This window comes from Hyperolius riggenbachi, chromosome 6, assembly GCF_040937935.1.
Source record: "Hyperolius riggenbachi isolate aHypRig1 chromosome 6, aHypRig1.pri, whole genome shotgun sequence".
Lineage (NCBI taxonomy): Eukaryota > Metazoa > Chordata > Amphibia > Anura > Hyperoliidae > Hyperolius > Hyperolius riggenbachi.
Window position 1 is genome coordinate 22,985,453 of NC_090651.1, and position 15,801 is coordinate 23,001,253.

General features: G+C 46.6%; 1 protein-coding gene across 1 annotated transcript; it reads left to right on the forward strand.

Moving 5' to 3' along the window:
* The first annotated feature begins 30 nt into the window (after nt 1-30).
* TCEANC2 (transcription elongation factor A N-terminal and central domain containing 2) lies at nt 31-9,935 on the forward strand. The gene is made up of 4 exons (XM_068239002.1): nt 31-168; nt 3,544-3,685; nt 7,898-8,091; nt 8,892-9,935. The coding sequence occupies exons 1-4, from the start codon at nt 76-78 to the stop codon at nt 9,078-9,080; spliced, it is 618 nt and encodes a 205-aa protein (XP_068095103.1). The 5' UTR covers nt 31-75; the 3' UTR covers nt 9,081-9,935.
* Nucleotides 9,936-15,801: the final 5,866 nt, after the last annotated feature.

A 15,801-nucleotide genomic window follows, 5' to 3' on the forward strand; every position in this document is an offset into this window, starting at 1 on the left:
GCACGCTCGCGGGAATGTTAGTAAACATCCTGGTAGGAGCACGTGACCTCCCGCCCGCCCGCCCGCGGAAGAAGCATGGACGCCTTCATCACCCGGGGGCCCAAAGCCCAGCCGCAGCCCGTGCCGAGACCGGGGGGCCTGACCCAGAGCCGCATCACATCCCTCAAGGTGTGTGATATGGGGGAGGGGAAGCATCACTGTCCTTACACTTTACAGAGTACAGTCATGTCACTCATAGATCCCAACTCTCTTTTGGAGGGACAGTGCTTCTTTGGGAGCCCTGTCCCTCTGTTCCTTTTTCCTCCTCATTTGTCCCTCTTTCAGGACATTGTCCCTATTTCTATGTAAATATATATATTTCTCTACTAAAAATGTGTTTGACTCTAAACTTTATTCCCATATATTACTAATTTTAAAATGTTAATAAGGAGGAAAATGAACCAGGATAGAAATGACCAGTGTGGTTGAATGATAAAGAAAAAAAAACATTTTTCTTATAAAACCTTTATGGTATGTGTGACTAGGGGTGTGATGGGGGCGTGATCAGGGGTGTGGCAGGGGCATGGCTTAAGTGTCCCTCTTTTTCATCTCAAAAAGTTGGGAGGTATGATGTCACTGACTGTCCTCAGAGTAGCTCACAATCAAACCACTACCATAGTCATAGCCTTATGTCCTAAGATGATATTATTATTATGTATTTGCTGTATGCGCGAGTGATGCAGAGGAAGCCCGCAGCCCAAACAGAGCTGCATGAGGTATGCTGCTAAAGCACATTTGGACAAGCCAGCTTCATTTTGGAATAAGGTGCTGTGGACTGATATAACTAAAATTGAGTTTTTTGGGCATAACAAGGGTCATGGAGGAAAAAGAACACAGCATTCCAAGAAAAACACCTGCTACCTACATTAAAATATGGTGATGGAACCATCATGCTGTTGGGCTGTGTGGCCAGTGCAGGGACTGGTAATCTTGCCAAAGTTGAGGAACGCATGGATTTCACTCAGTATCAGCAGATTCTGGAGACCAATGTCCAGGAATCAGTGACAAAGCTGAAACTGCATCGGGGCTGGATCTTTCAACAGGACAACGACCCTAAACTCGTCTCAAAATCCACTAAGGCATTCCTGCAGAGGAACAAGTACAACGTTCTGGAATGGCCATCTCAGTCCCCAGACCTGAATATAATTGAAAATCTGTGGTGTGAGTTGGTTGCCTTTCCTCTCCTTGAAAAAGCAGGGTAATGACCGCGATACTAGTGCGGTCGTCACTCCAACCATAATGATGCCACCCTTCCTTAACCTGGGCTAAGTATCCTATTTGTTGTTACACTATGCACTTTTATCTATGGGTTGTTTCCACCAATTGTAGCACTTTACTTGTTATCCCTTGTTTTAGGCCTGAACGATTTTAGGAAAAAATTAAATTGAGCGATTTCTGTCTGAAATTGCGATTTCGATTCAATTCACGATTTCTTTAAATTCAAGCTTTGTTCCCCCTCTGTGTCTGTGTGTTCTCCCTCTGTCCCCCTGTCTCTCTTTGTGCTCCCTTTGCCTTTTTATGCCTCCTCTGGGTCTCTCTCTTGCACCCTTTGTGTCTCTGTGCCCGCTCTGTTTCTCTCTGTCTCTCTTTGTGCCCCCTCTGAGTCTCTCTCTGTGCCTGCTCTGTCTTTGTGCCCACTCTGTGTATCTCTGTGCCTCCTCTGTCCCCCAAGCTGCATCAGTACTGGACATAGCTTCCGGCTCGAGTCCAGCAATGCCCATCTATCCACTCCGCCTCCTGCAGGCTCTAATGCACAGAATACTTCCTGTATGTCATGTGACATACAGGAACCCAGAGTTTTGCCAAGCACAAGAGCCGGCAGATGGCGGACAGCAGAAGGTCTCTTGCGGAAGGTATGTCCAACGCACGCGTCGGGACTTTGGGGAAGTTTTAAGCCGCTTCTTCAAACTTCCCCCACATGGAAATGGTGTGATCGCGATAATTGCTGCTTTGTCGATTCCAACATTGTGATCTTGGTGATTGCGATTTCGGTTTAAAGTCGATTCATCTTTCAGGCCTACCTTGTTTGTGATTTTTAGATCTGGACTGTCCAGACTGGTTTTCTCGTAGTTTTGCACTATTTTTTTTGACTATTTTTCACTGTATAGATATTTGTGTGCTAGTAGGCACAAGGTCACTGCTTATTACTGAACCCGGGTTCAAGGGCTGCACTGGGAACTTGTTTGATCCCGTATGCAACTGCATCCTTGTATGATCTAAATTGGTCAAACTCATTATTGTATGAATGCATCTGATATTTATGGCTATGGAGTACTTTTATGGGTAGTTTTTAATATGTTTTTATTTTTGTTGTTACTTGTGATTGTACACTGTGAAATGTTGTAATAAAGATTTGCTGTATTTTTTCTACCTTATACATTATTTTTTATATTTTTGAGGGGTGCTATTCTATAAGGGTTTCTTTTCTCCCCAATCGCAAAACGACATTTTTTATCGTAACAACCAACAATTTATACAGGAAAATCGTGACGATTAACAAGGCTGCCCAAACTTTCGCATCCCACTGTATTTATATAGCACTGACATCTCCTGCAGCACATTACAGAGTACATAGTCATGTCACTGACTGTCCTCAGAGGAGCTCACAATCTAATCCTACCATAGTCATAGTCTAATGTCCTACCATATTTTTATGTATTTGCATAGCACTGACATCTTCTGCAGCACATTACAGAGTACATAGTCATGTCACTGACTGTCCTCAGAAGAGCTCACAATTTATTGTTAAAAAGTGTTTTTTCTTACAGAAGCTGTTTAGTTACAGCTCTACTGTAACAAAATTTAAAATATGCTACACCAAAACGCTCCCAAAAACGCTAGGCATATGTAGAAAATCACTCTGAAAAAAAAGCTTCAAAAAACGCTAGCGTTTTTTGGTGTGCACTGGCCCATAGTCAGTCTAATGTCCTGCCATATTATTATTATTATTATGTATTTATATAGCACTGACATCTTCTGAATCACATTACAGAGTACATAGTCATGTCACTGACTGTCCTCAGAGGAGCTCACAATCTAATCCTACCATAGTCATAGTCTAATGTCCTAACTTATTATTATGTATTTATATAGCACTGATATTTTCTGCAGCACATTACAGAGTACATAGTCCTGTCACTGACTGTCCTCAGAGGAGCTCACAATCTAATCCTACCATAGTCATAGTCTAATGTCCTACCATATTTTTATGTATTTGCATAGCACTGACATCTTCTGCAGCACATTACAGAGTACATAGTCCTGTCACTGACTGTCCTCAGAGGACCTCACAATCTAAACCTTACCATAGTCATAGTCTAATGTCCTAACTTATTATTATGTATTTATATAGCACTGATATTTTCTGCAGCACATTACAGAATGCATAGTCATGTCACTCTGAGGACCTCACAATCTAATCCTACCATAGTGATAGTCCAATATTTTTAGTAAAAGTTGTGCCGTAAGATTTTCTCGTTCTGTCTGACACGATGCCTTGTACAGAGAGTGGTGGTGCTGGAAGATATCAAGAGATGGAGGTCTATGCTGGAGCTGCCCAACCAGACCACAGAGAATCTCCTGGAAGCCTTATCACAGCTAAAGAAGAAAATTCCATCAGAAGAGGTCATAAGATCTACTAAAATTGGTAAGAGTCATCGTCTGGTGATGGGAGGACTTTGTTCTTCACAGGTTCAGTTAGACCCGGTTCACATTATAGTTTTTTTGTGGATCGGAACCGGAACGTGTATACTGTACAAACGGAACGGATGTGAATGGATGCAATGTTAACCTATGGATCCATTCACATGCGTCTGTTAGTATGGATACGTTCCGGTCCCCGGACCTAAAAATTGCTGCAGGCCCTAATTTTCCGGACCGTTCTGCTTAGCGGAACGGATCTGGACAAAAAATACTGCAGCATTGGGGCAATGTAAAACGGAACGTTTCTTCACACTAGTGAAGAAACGGACCATTCCACGGGGGATGGGGGCAAGGGCCGACGCAAATCTAATGACAGGAGGGGGGGGGGGGGTGCAGCATCTGGGCGGGTGGGTGAGGGAGGGTTTATACATACCTAATCTTCCGTAGCAGCCGGCGGTAGAGGCTTCCGTCTTCTTCTGCGTCATGTGACTAGTCACATGACGCGCTGTGTAGTCACAGCGGAAGAAGAGGCAGCCTCTAGCGCCGGCTGCTACGGAAGATTAGGTATGTATTTGCTGAGTGAAAACTGATCCGATCAATCATTGATCAGATCCGTTTTCACTATGTGAACCGGGCCACGGACTGAGCCACCCGGATCCAGTGAGGCGGAGACCGGATCCGCTCACCTGATCCTTTTGGCTCAGAACGCCAATGTGAACCGGGCCTTAAAGGGAAGCTTAGCTGATGGAGGGAAGAGTTTAACTTACCTCTGACTTCTACCACCCCCTGCAGACGTGCCTGTGCTGGGATAAACCGATCCTCCATTCCCCCCGCAGTGAGCCAGTTTCATTTCTGGCCACTGCGCCTGCGTGTCCTGGATCACGCTCCCGTTGCTGGGAGCGACTCGCGCATGCGCAGAACAAGATTTTCTCGTACTGCGCAGGACGGCAACGGAAGTGTGATCCAGGACACACTTGGCCAGGGCTCGGGTTAGTCCCGGTGCGGGCACAGGATGTCTGTAGGGGGCCGGTAGAAGCCCCAGGTAAGTTAAACTCTTTCAGCCCACTGCCCCCATTCCCCGGTTAGTTAAGGTTTACTTTAAGCTTTTGTAAGGGAGCAATCCCACTAGTGCAGTTTGGCAGCATTTTGTCTTAATGTGAAAACACATGTAATGATTTTCTATGAGGTCACTGCGTTTTTAGGAGGCTTCTGCAATTCTGCGTAGCGATGACAAAAGATAACAACCTGCACTACTTTTCTGCACAACACATGCAATTCCAAACAGAAATCCCTGGCTAGTTAATACTCGTTAATACTCAGAATAAATGCACCTATCCTGCGGGAAAATGCTTGCGGGAATTATATGCAGTTTCCGCAGACACAAGTGTGATTGCTCCCTAAAGCTGATGCCAGCATATTGTTCCAGCTCACCCAGTCGATCTGTTTTCATGATACCACGTAGCGGCACGTTTTGTTTTTGCATCGTTTTTCGAATTCCTGTTGTTTCTTGGTAGGCTCCATTCAGACTTTTAACTACTTGAGGACTGTAGGCTCACACCCCCCTTGTGCTCACTCCCGATGACGGAGCACGGCCACGCAGCCGCAGTTCTTTTCGTCTAGGTAGATGAATAATTAGCAGATTACAGGTGGCGTGGAATGGAGGACTGAAGGAGGACGGCACGGGACATTACAGCTGCAGGGGGCCGATAGAAGCCCCAAGTAAGTCTCAGTTTTAGCTTTTTTTATAGGTAACCGAGAACCCCTTTAACAACTGCCAAACAAAACAAGCAGCATCTCCTTCCACTGACCTTACTTGCCAGGAGTAAAAAATGTCACCATGTGATTAATGTCAGAATGTAAATGAGGAAGAAGAAAGATTTTACAATGAACAAACGCTGACTAAATCATTTATACATAATTATTGTAAAAAATGAAGTACTTTTTTATTACATTATTTTCCCTGGAGTTCCTCTTTAAGCCAGTGACCCGCAACATATATGCAGATCAGATGCTCTATCTCACCATACTAACTGAATGATTGTTCATTGTAACTCAGACACTTCTGAAGCCAGAAAGATCATCAGGACAGCCGGGCAACTGGCACTGTTTAAAGGGGAATATATATGGTAGCCTCCATATCCCTCTCACTAAAGAGTCATCATAGACCCCACTCACGATTCCTCTTTTGTGCTCGCTTCATTCTCCCACACTTGCTGTCACTAGATCTGTGCCCACTACTCCTTTTAGTATTATCACATCAGGCAGGAAGGGGTGGGGCACAGCTTACAACTCCGGCCTCATTTCCAGAGGCTTAGCTACGCTTTTCAGTGCCCGGGGACAAAAATAGTTTTTGCGCCCATCTCTGGACAAAATGGGCATGGCCACACATCAGAAAGTGGTCGTGGTTATGGGTGGAGTCAAATGTACAAATGCTGTTTAAGTAGCTATATGTGCCCTCTTCCCCCCCCCCCCCCCGCTTTATATAGACAAATGTGCCCCCTTCCCCCATTCAGATATCCTGATGTGTCCCCTTTACATAGCCAAATGTGCCCCACTTTAGATAGCCAGATTAGACCCTCTATAGATAACAAGTTGTGCCCCCCTTTCCCCAATTTAGATAACCAGATGTGCCCCCCCTTGTTCTGCTGCTAACGCTTCTACACTCCATTGCAGAGGGAGGGAGAGAAACGGGCACTTCAGGCAGCCAGCGAGCCATCACTCATCCACATGGGGGTGCAATGGCTGTGCTGAGCCCCCTCACAGTGCTGCGCCCGAGGACACGTGTTTCCCGTTGCCCACCCATAGCTACTCCTCTGCTCATTTCATATACATAAGTGGCTGGGTGGTGTAATGGTTAAGGGCTCTGCCTCTGACACAGGAGACCTGGGTTCGAATCTCGGCTCTGCCTGTTCAGTAAGCCAGTAATTCAGTAAGGAGTTCTTTGGGCGAGACTCCCTAACACTGCTACTGCCCACTGAGTGGCTGCCTCGCAAGCGCTTTCAGTCCGACAGGAGAAAAGTGCTATACAAAAAAAGGTATTATTATTATTATTATTATAAGAAAAAAATGGGCAAAGATACATCACGTTGAAGCCAGATATGGAGCAACCACAAGATGGCATCCTGTATGTTTTCACATAGCGTTCCTTCATTGGATTTTGGGGGCAGGTTCACTTTAAAGGACAACTGCAGTGAGAAGAATATGGAGACTGCCATATTTATTTCCTTTTAAACAATACCAGTTGCCTGAAAGCCCTGCTGATCTATTTGGCTGCAGTAGTGTCTGAATCACACCAGGAACAAGCATGCAGCTAATTTTGATAGATCTGACAATAATGTCAGAAACGCCTCATGTGCTGCATGCTTGTTTAGGGGCTATGGCTAAAAGTATTAGATGCAGAGGGTCAGCAGGATTGCCAGGCAACTGGTATTGCTTAAAAGGAAATAAATATGGCAGCCTCCATATCCCTCTCGCTTCAGTTGTCCCCTAAAGTGTACCAGAGAAAAACCATATTAAAATATGTATAAATACCTGGGGCTTCCTCCAGCCCCATCCGCACGGATCACTCCCACGCCACCGTGCGGATGAGACCACTGTGCGGAGGGGACCGCCGTGTGGATGGGGCTGGAGGAAGCCCCAGGTATGTATAAATATTTTAATATGGTTTTTCTCTGGTTTTCTTTAAGCAGTTTTGAGTTGTGGAGGAGGAGGAGAAGTGATTACAGTTTCAGATTCCTCCCATTTTTTTGTGCATTTATCTACTGATTGTAATTCAGTCTTGTATGTAACACGGATGGAGACACTGTTGTATGTAACACGGGTGGGGACAGTGTTGTATGTAACACGGGTGGGGACAGTGTTGTATGTAACACGGGTGGGGACAGTGTTGTGTGTAACACGAGTGGGGACAGTGTTGTGTGTAACACGGGTGGGGACAGTATTGTATGTAACACGGGCGGGGTCCGTGTTGTGTGTAACACGGGCGGGGTCCGTGTTGTGTGTAACACGGGTGGGGACAGTGTTGTATGTAACACGGGTGGGGACAGTGTTGTGTGTAACACGGGCGGGGACAGTGTTGTGTGTAACACGGGCGGGGACAGTGTTGTGTGTAACACGGGCGGGGACAGTGTTGTGTGTAACACGGGCGGGGACAGTGTTGTGTGTAACACTGATGTCTGTGCATGTGAAATAAGCTCCGCCTTCCCTCCTCTGTCAGGTGAGGCCGTGAAGAGGCTGCAGACACACTCCGATAAGGAAGTAGCAGATCTGGCGCAGGAAGTGCACTCCCAGTGGGAAACCTTTCTTCAGGAAAAGCGCTGCAAGCCAACAATAGAAGTGAGGTGTGACGCTGTAACGGAGAGACTGCGGAAGAACGCCAGGCGAATGCTGTGCGAGGCTCTGGAGAAGGAGGTATGGACAGTTCTATAGGAAAGGCATGAGTCCTGCCATGTGTGGCGGATTCTCATTCATCAGGTTTATAATTAATGAAAATCTTCCAGGCAACTGGTAAATCTATTGAAAATATGGGGGGGGTGGGGAGGTGCGAGCAGCAGAAGTGTTTGGATCCATTGAGACTCTGCATAGCTTATGGCTCCTGACCCTGTGATCACTGTGAGCCAATCGCATTGGCTCACAGTGATTACAGGGTCAGAAGCCAACGGGGCTCTGCTGTCATAGCGACGTCAGAGGGAGTGGGCTTTAGTGACGGGGAGAGTAGGAGTGACGTCGGTGAGCCCTGTTTTTTGTACCAGCAAGTCTCTGGTCCTTAAAGTTTACCTGAGATGAAAGGAGGGAAACATTTTATACATACCTGGGGTTTCCTTCAGCCCCCTTGGCGCAGATAGCTCCCTCTCCATCCAAATCCACCTTGATAACTCCGTTATCTTTCGCCAGGCGGCGCTGGATCAGTCCGCACATGCACGCTCCCCTGTTGCATTTCCGTGTCTGGGAGCGCCTGTGCAGGCGCAAAACACTCCAGCGCGACCGGACATGTGCAGTATGCCCCACTGGCCAAAGATAACAGGATATCCAGGCTGTGAGGGAGCGATCTGTGTGTAGGGCGCTGGAGGAAGCCTCAGGTATGTATAAAACTTCATTTCATCCGTCTCAGGTACACTTTCAGTTTGGATAGAAGTGTCTGCCTGTATATATGGTGCATGCTGTGTGGATCTTCAGAGAAATGTTGATTCCACTTCCTCACTCTCTCACAGGTCGGTGACTCGTTGGCTGAGTGTATTGAGCGTGAGGCCTTCCACCAATGTTCCCGCCTGATCAGCGTCCCGTACCGGAGGACAGTGAGGACTCTGGTGTTTGCTCTGAAGAACAAGCCGGAGCTTCGATCGCAAGTGACAGACGGACACTTACCTGTCAATAAGTTGGTGCAAACTCACAAGAAGTGATTATAAACGCTGTCTATAGAGAACAGGACCGCCAAATGGGAGTCGCCAGTGCTGCACTGATAGAGGGGGATCCAGGGGGCTTGCAGACCATCTACCAAGATAAACATGGAAGCTGCCAGTGCTGCACTGATAGAGGGGGATCCAGGGGGCTTGCAGACCATCTACCAAGATAAACATGGAAGCTGCCAGTGCTGCACTGATAGAGGGGGATCCAGGGGGCTTGCAGACCATCTACCAAGATAAACATGGAAGCTGCCAGTGCTGCACTGATATAGGGGGATTCAGGGGGCTTGCAGACCATCTACCAAGATAAACATGGAAGCTGCCATTGCTCTACGGATAGATGCCGATCCAGGGAACTTGCAATCCATCTACTAAGATAAACATGGAAGCTGCCATTTCTCACCACTAGAAAAAGCCATTGACATGCAAATAATTCTGGCTTGCATGAAAATTGTATGCAGCTTGGAATTGGGTGGGTCAGAAATAGCAGCAACTGATTGGCCCATTTCTGAGCTGCTTAGAATTTGCATGCAAGGGGGGAGTATTTGCATCTCATTGGCCATCTCTACTTATCATCAATGTGTAACTCGGAAAGTATTATAGCCAATGGTTCCTTCCTGCTCACCTCTCTGGAGTGTATTGTTCCTGTGTTTCTATGAAGAATCCTCTAGGGGGCAGCAACTTGTCTCCAGCCTCAATGATAAAAATGGCTGTACTCCCGCTTCTGCAATCCAGGGACTTCCTCAATGCGGAGCAACGCGGAATGTCCAGAGCGGCCTCTGTCATGATCCAGTAACTTATACTGTATGTATTTTTAACTTTTGCATATAAAATAAATAATTTTAACTTAAACCTGCTCACTTAACAGACGAGATAGGCAGGGGCGGTTCTTGACTATTTGTTGCTACCCCTGCTGGGACCCGCCCCCCATCAAACCTCTGACCAATCCTGTTTCCAACTTGAAAAGACCTCAGAGACTGTGGCACTGCCTGGCTGGCTCAGCAGCACACACACACAGCTGAGGTGGTGGATCCTCCTCATTGCTCTCAGGCCAGCTGCTGTGCGTCACAGTGAGTCCTTCTCTCTCTCTCTCTCTCTCTCTCTCTCTCTCTCTCTCTCTCTCTCTCTCTCTCTCTCTCTCTCTCTCTCTCTCTCTCAACGGCGGGTGGGCGCGTGTCTCCTCACAGAACTTCCAGCTTTAGCCTGACGCCGCCCCTAGGAAGACGCCTCCTGAATCATGTGATTCAGGCTGCTTCATGCAAGATCCACCCCTGGAGAGAGGGAGCAGTAGGTTCACTCTTAATCTGAATCTGTCCATAAGTTGAAACACTGTGCCATCTCTGCCCCCTGTAACTACACTATGCCCCCCTGTGCCTCCTGTGTCCTCCTCTGGGTCACCTCTGTTCCATGATGCCTTCAGTGTTCCCCTTTTATTCTTATTCCCCACACACACACACACTTCCATGACCTCTATCCCCCTGTGCCTTTAGTGTACCACAGTAAAATGTTATTTTATTGGGTTAAAAAACTTTTTTTTCTTTGAAATCTATTTTCTCAAAATCTACAAGATCTTTTTGAAAACAAATTTTCAACTTGTTCCCACATAATCAAATTTTACATTTTTGAGCAGATTTTATCGCCTGGTCGTTCGTAAGTCGGGTGTTCGTAAATCAGGGACTACCTGTACACTAAACTATCCACACACTATAGGTCAGGGGTCCCCAAACGTTTTGGGTCGAAGGCCGGGTCAACATACTTCAGACTGTGGGGGGCCGGAGTACACATAAAATGATGTAGAAGTCATTGTGGGCCAGACAGTAAAGCATACCCAGGTGACAATCTGCAGTCCAACTGGACAGCAGTATCACCTGATGTGGAATGTGATTGAAAACCAGCGAATGACTGCTTTCTGGCTTCCATGTGGATGGGTGGTGCCAGCACTGCTATTCTATATGCGAACACCAATATTTAAAGATGTAGCTGACCACATCTATAAGTAATACAGTTTGTGGGGGACCGGTAAAAAAGCCTCAGGGGGCCACATTCGGCCCGTGGGCCTTAGTTTGAGGACCACTGCTATAGGTGTACCACAGAACATGTTGGTGCCTTATAATCTCAAATAATAAAAATGACTACAAACTGCAGATCAGGGGTATCAAACTCTATCACTCAAGGGACCAAAATGTAAAACGGGGGCCAAATTGTTTATTAAGATTTAACATGTTTCGAACTGTCTCAAACTAAGTGGCGTAAATGTAGTGACCATGAAGGGGTTTGAGGGCTATGAGGGTCTGCTCCCCCCTCTTCTGCAGAGTAGCGCAGTGGAGCAGTATAATAATTACCTGTTCCGGTGCTGCTTCAGGTCTCCTCTGTTCTTCCTGACAGCCACATGCTCTATGCAGCATACATTTGGCTCTGAATGCAGGTCACGTGATCAGGAGCTGGAGATGAGGAAGCAGAGCATGCAGCTGCTGGGAAGAACAGAAAAGACACAAAACAGCGAAGGAGCAGGTACTGTATTTTTCGCTGTATAAGACGCTCCGGAATATAAGACGCACCTAGGTTTAGAGGGCAGAAACCTGGGGGGAAAAAAGTGTAGTCCTGTCTACCCCAGGTGTCCTCCTGTCTCTCTCAAGTGTACTCTTGTCACCCCTATGTGTCCTCCTGTCACCCCTATGTGTCCTCCTCTCTCCCTCAAGTGCACTCCGGTCTCCTCCATGTGTCCCGCTGTTTGTGTGTGTTCTCCCCCCTGCTTGCTTCCACCCCCTCCTGTTTGTGTCGCCGGGTCCCCCCTCCTGTGGGCAGCGGCTTACCGCCTCCATCATGTCATTGAACGCGTCATTAGAAGCCGGCACAAGAGGAAGCTGCACAGAGAAGTCGGATGTCTTCAATCGACGCGGGCATGATGGAGGAGGTAAGCCGCTGCCGCTGCTCAAGCGGCGGGGACACAGAGGAGGGGGTAGAGGCAAGCGGGGAGGGGGGAAGAGACTGCCACAGCGGGCACACAGGCAGGGAATCCCCGATGTTGGCGGTTCGTATAGGCAGGGGTTTGTAAATCGGGGAATCCCTACCTTTGCCGTATAAGACGCAGGGAGTTTTTCTCCACATTTCTTGGGGAGAAAAAGTGTGTCTTATACGGCGGAAAATAAGGTAAATATTACACTGGAACGCTACTCTACTCTATGTGGGGAGAGAGTGATGGGGAAGGAAAGTGTGTGTGTGTGTGTGTGTGTCTCTGTGTGTGTGTGTGTGTGTGGCTGCGGGGGACAACTGTAGAGTGTGTGTGTGTGTGTGTGTGTACAGTGTGTGTGTGTGTGTACAGTGTGTGTGTGTGTGTGTGTGTGTGTGTGTGTGTGTGCGCGCGCTTTACCTGCTTGGGGGGGTTGGATCTAAGGAAGGGGGCCTTATGCCTTGTGTTTGACAGCTGTGCTATAGCTGTTTTACATAGACTAGGGATGCTTAGGAGAACTCGTGGAGAAGCATGTGATCAGTTTGATCAGCTGATAGATTTGTAAGGTTCTGATTTGCTGGTCCTGATCATGTGTTAAACCAGGAAGTCATCACAGCAAATCAGGACCTTACAAATCTATCAGCTGATCAAACTGATCACATGCTTCTCCATGAGTTTTCCTAAGCAGGGCCATCCCTACTCACCACTCACTATAGATCTGCTTCTATGTAGACTGTATTTATTACGCATTACTGAAGTGTTTCTACGATATAGATGTACCTCATCGTGTCACGCATGCAATCATTCAATGCCCGGATATTTGTAGATAATTTGCCACGTCATTTCTGTAAATGACTAACCCATCAGATTCTGCTTTTTAGGGTGAAGGTTCTTTCCTATATTGTCCATACACGGTAACATTTTTTGATTATTTTTTTTTCATTTAGATAAATTTGATCAATTATTCTGTTTGGTCGAATAGTTTTTACAATTCTTTTCAAGGGACCGTACACAAACATTTGATTTGAAGTCTGAGAAAAACCATCAAATATGAAGAAAAAGTTTGTTTAACTAATAGTATTTTCTTATACAACCTACCATACACCATACAATTTCACAAACAATCGCCCAGATTTTTCCAACATGTCAGATCATATTTTCAATGAAAAAACTAAACAATTGCTCATTTTTCCTCGATCGAAAAAAAAAATTCACTCCGTTCAACCATTTTGGTTGAATAAACAGGAAAACTGAACGTTTCATTTGTACCGTGTATGTGCACCATTAAAGGGGAACTGAAGTAAGAGGTATATGGAGGCTGCCATGTTTCTTTCCTTATAAGCAATAACAGTTGCCTGGCAGCCCCGCTGATCCTCTGCCTCTAATACTATTAGCCATAGCCCCTGAACAAGCATGCAGCAGATCAGATGTTTCAGACTTTAAAGTCAGATCTGACAAGACTAGCTGCATGCTTGTTTCTGGTGTTATTCAGATACTACTGCAGAGAAATAGACCAGCAGGGCTGCCAGGCAACTAGTATTGATTAACCAGCCTGGCGTTCTATTAAGATCGCCAGGCTGGCGACTGGACGTTTTTTTTTTTATTAAAAAAAAACTATTGCATGCAGCCAACTGAAAGTTGGCTGCATGAAAGCCCACTAGAGGGCGCTCCTAATGCGTACTTTTGATCGCCTCCGGCGATCAGAAGTAACAAGAAGGGCCGCAATGAGCGGCCCTTCTTGTTTTGCTTTACTCGTCTCCATGGCGACGAGCGGAGTGACGTCATGGATGTCAGCCGCCTCCGATCCAGCCCTTAGTGCTGGCCGGAACTGTTTGGTCCGGCTGCGCTGGGCTCGGGCGGCTGGGGGGACCCTCTTTCGCCGCTGCACGCGGCGCATCGCCGCACTGCGGCGGCGATCAGGTAGCACACGCGGCTGGCAAAGTGCCGGCTGCGTGTGCTCCTTTTTATTTGATGAGAATCGGCCCAGCAGGGCCTGAGCGGCAGCCTCCGGCGGTAATGGACGAGCTGAGCTCGTCATACCGCCAGGCTGGTTAAAAGGAAATAAATATGGCAGGCTCCGTATACCTCTTACTTCAGTACCCCTTTAAGGTCTGTAGTGGATGGTCAGTTATGTGTCTCTCTCCCTAGACAAGCTAGAGAAATCAGCAAGTGTTTCCCACACCAGAGTCTGGCCTTAGGTTTTGCTTTAAAGTGAACCAGAGGTGAAATTAAATTGATGAGATAAACAATTGTATTTATCCTCCTACTCCGTTTACAAAGTAGATTGAATGTCTTGGCTCTGCTCACTGGCAGCCTACTAAGTATCCCAAAAATAAAAATGCATAACTATTGACCTTCTGCTATCTCTCCCCTGCCCTCAGAAGTTGTATTCTGCCAGGAAAACTTTTATGGCTGTAATTTGCTTATCAGTAAACTTTACTATAGTTCCGACAAAGGTACCGCCAAAGCAGAAGCTGTCACTTCCATGCCTAGAAATTAACTCTTTCAGGCAGCAAAATAAAACAAGTAAAACAGCCTGGGTATTAATGTCTTGTACTGTACATACACGTTTATCTCATCACGTCACATATCGCCTTGGCTACACTTTAAGACGTTTGGCATTCCTCCCAGCATACATCTATCCTTGCTGACACTGTCATACAGATCCTCCACCCTATGAAGGAATGACACTCAGAGCTGATACAATCAGACAAGTATGACAATTGTGTACTTTTAGTAAACAGCATTTATAGCTGATATCCAGCAATACAGGAAATATTTACAACACTGTAAAGTTTGTTTGTTGTCAGCCGATAAACTCGATGATGTGTTGAAAACCCCAAATCCTGGACCTCTGTCTCTGCAGGTCAGATACTCTCAGCCCCAGACGGCGTCGCTCTGCAATCAGATTGTATAGATTCTGATCACTCCGGAATTATTCATGCCTCTGCTCCACTGCAAGCTACTGGTCAGTCAGTGGGGATGAGAGCGGTGAGGAGTTGGGTGGCCAGCCAATTTTGCTGGGGACGCTGCTGCTGATTTTTTTTTTTCTACACTTTAGAAGCAGAAAGAGGCGGGCATCACTTATGATTTACTACTTGCTGACCACTCCGTGCCAATTGGCGTGAACGGCCTTCTATGGGGCTTGCAGGCTGCACACGCATCTCCTGCTTCCCAGTGGCGATCGCCGCTCGGAGACTGTTATTTATGCTGTACAGCGCTGCGATCTGCAGCAGCGCTGTACTGGGGACAACCGTGTGACACGGCTGTGCGGAAGTGATCTGCTGTCATAGGCTGAAGCCTATGACAGCCAATAACGCTGATTGGCTGGCGGGGGGAGGGAGGGTTTTAAAAATAAAAAAAAATGCAGCATTTTTGTTTAAAAAATAAAAGAAATAAATATTAATTAAAAAAACAAACATTGGGGGAGCGATCAGACCCACCAACAGACAGCTTTGTTAGTGGGGGGAAAATGGTGTGCTGAGTTGTGCGGCCATGCAGCGAGGCCTTAAAGCTGCAGTGGCCAAATTAAAAAGAAATGACCTGGTCTTTAGGGGGGTTTAACACTGCAGTCCTCAAGTGGTTAAAGGAGAAATCCGTGTAAACCGCGGCAGGATGGGGGTTCCCAAATCTCTTAAGGAGGCAAAATCGGTAATGTATCATTACTACATTATTGAGCCAAGGGCATTTGGGTTGATTTAGCATATATTGGTGATAAGTACATTTATCCTTAAAGAGACTCGGAGCTGATTAAAAGAAAACGTTTTA

What these genes read in the sequence shown, in the direction of transcription:
- TCEANC2 (XM_068239002.1), top strand. Translation starts at nt 76, where the DNA reads ATGGACGCCTTCATCACCCGGGGGCCCAAAGCCCAGCCGCAGCCCGTG. An exon ending in CATAAGATCTACTAAAATTG is followed by an intron (nt 3,686 to 7,897) that starts GTAAGAGTCATC and finishes CTCCTCTGTCAG; the next exon opens with GTGAGGCCGTGAAGAGGCTG. An exon ending in GCGAGGCTCTGGAGAAGGAG is followed by an intron (nt 8,092 to 8,891) that starts GTATGGACAGTT and finishes ACTCTCTCACAG; the next exon opens with GTCGGTGACTCGTTGGCTGA.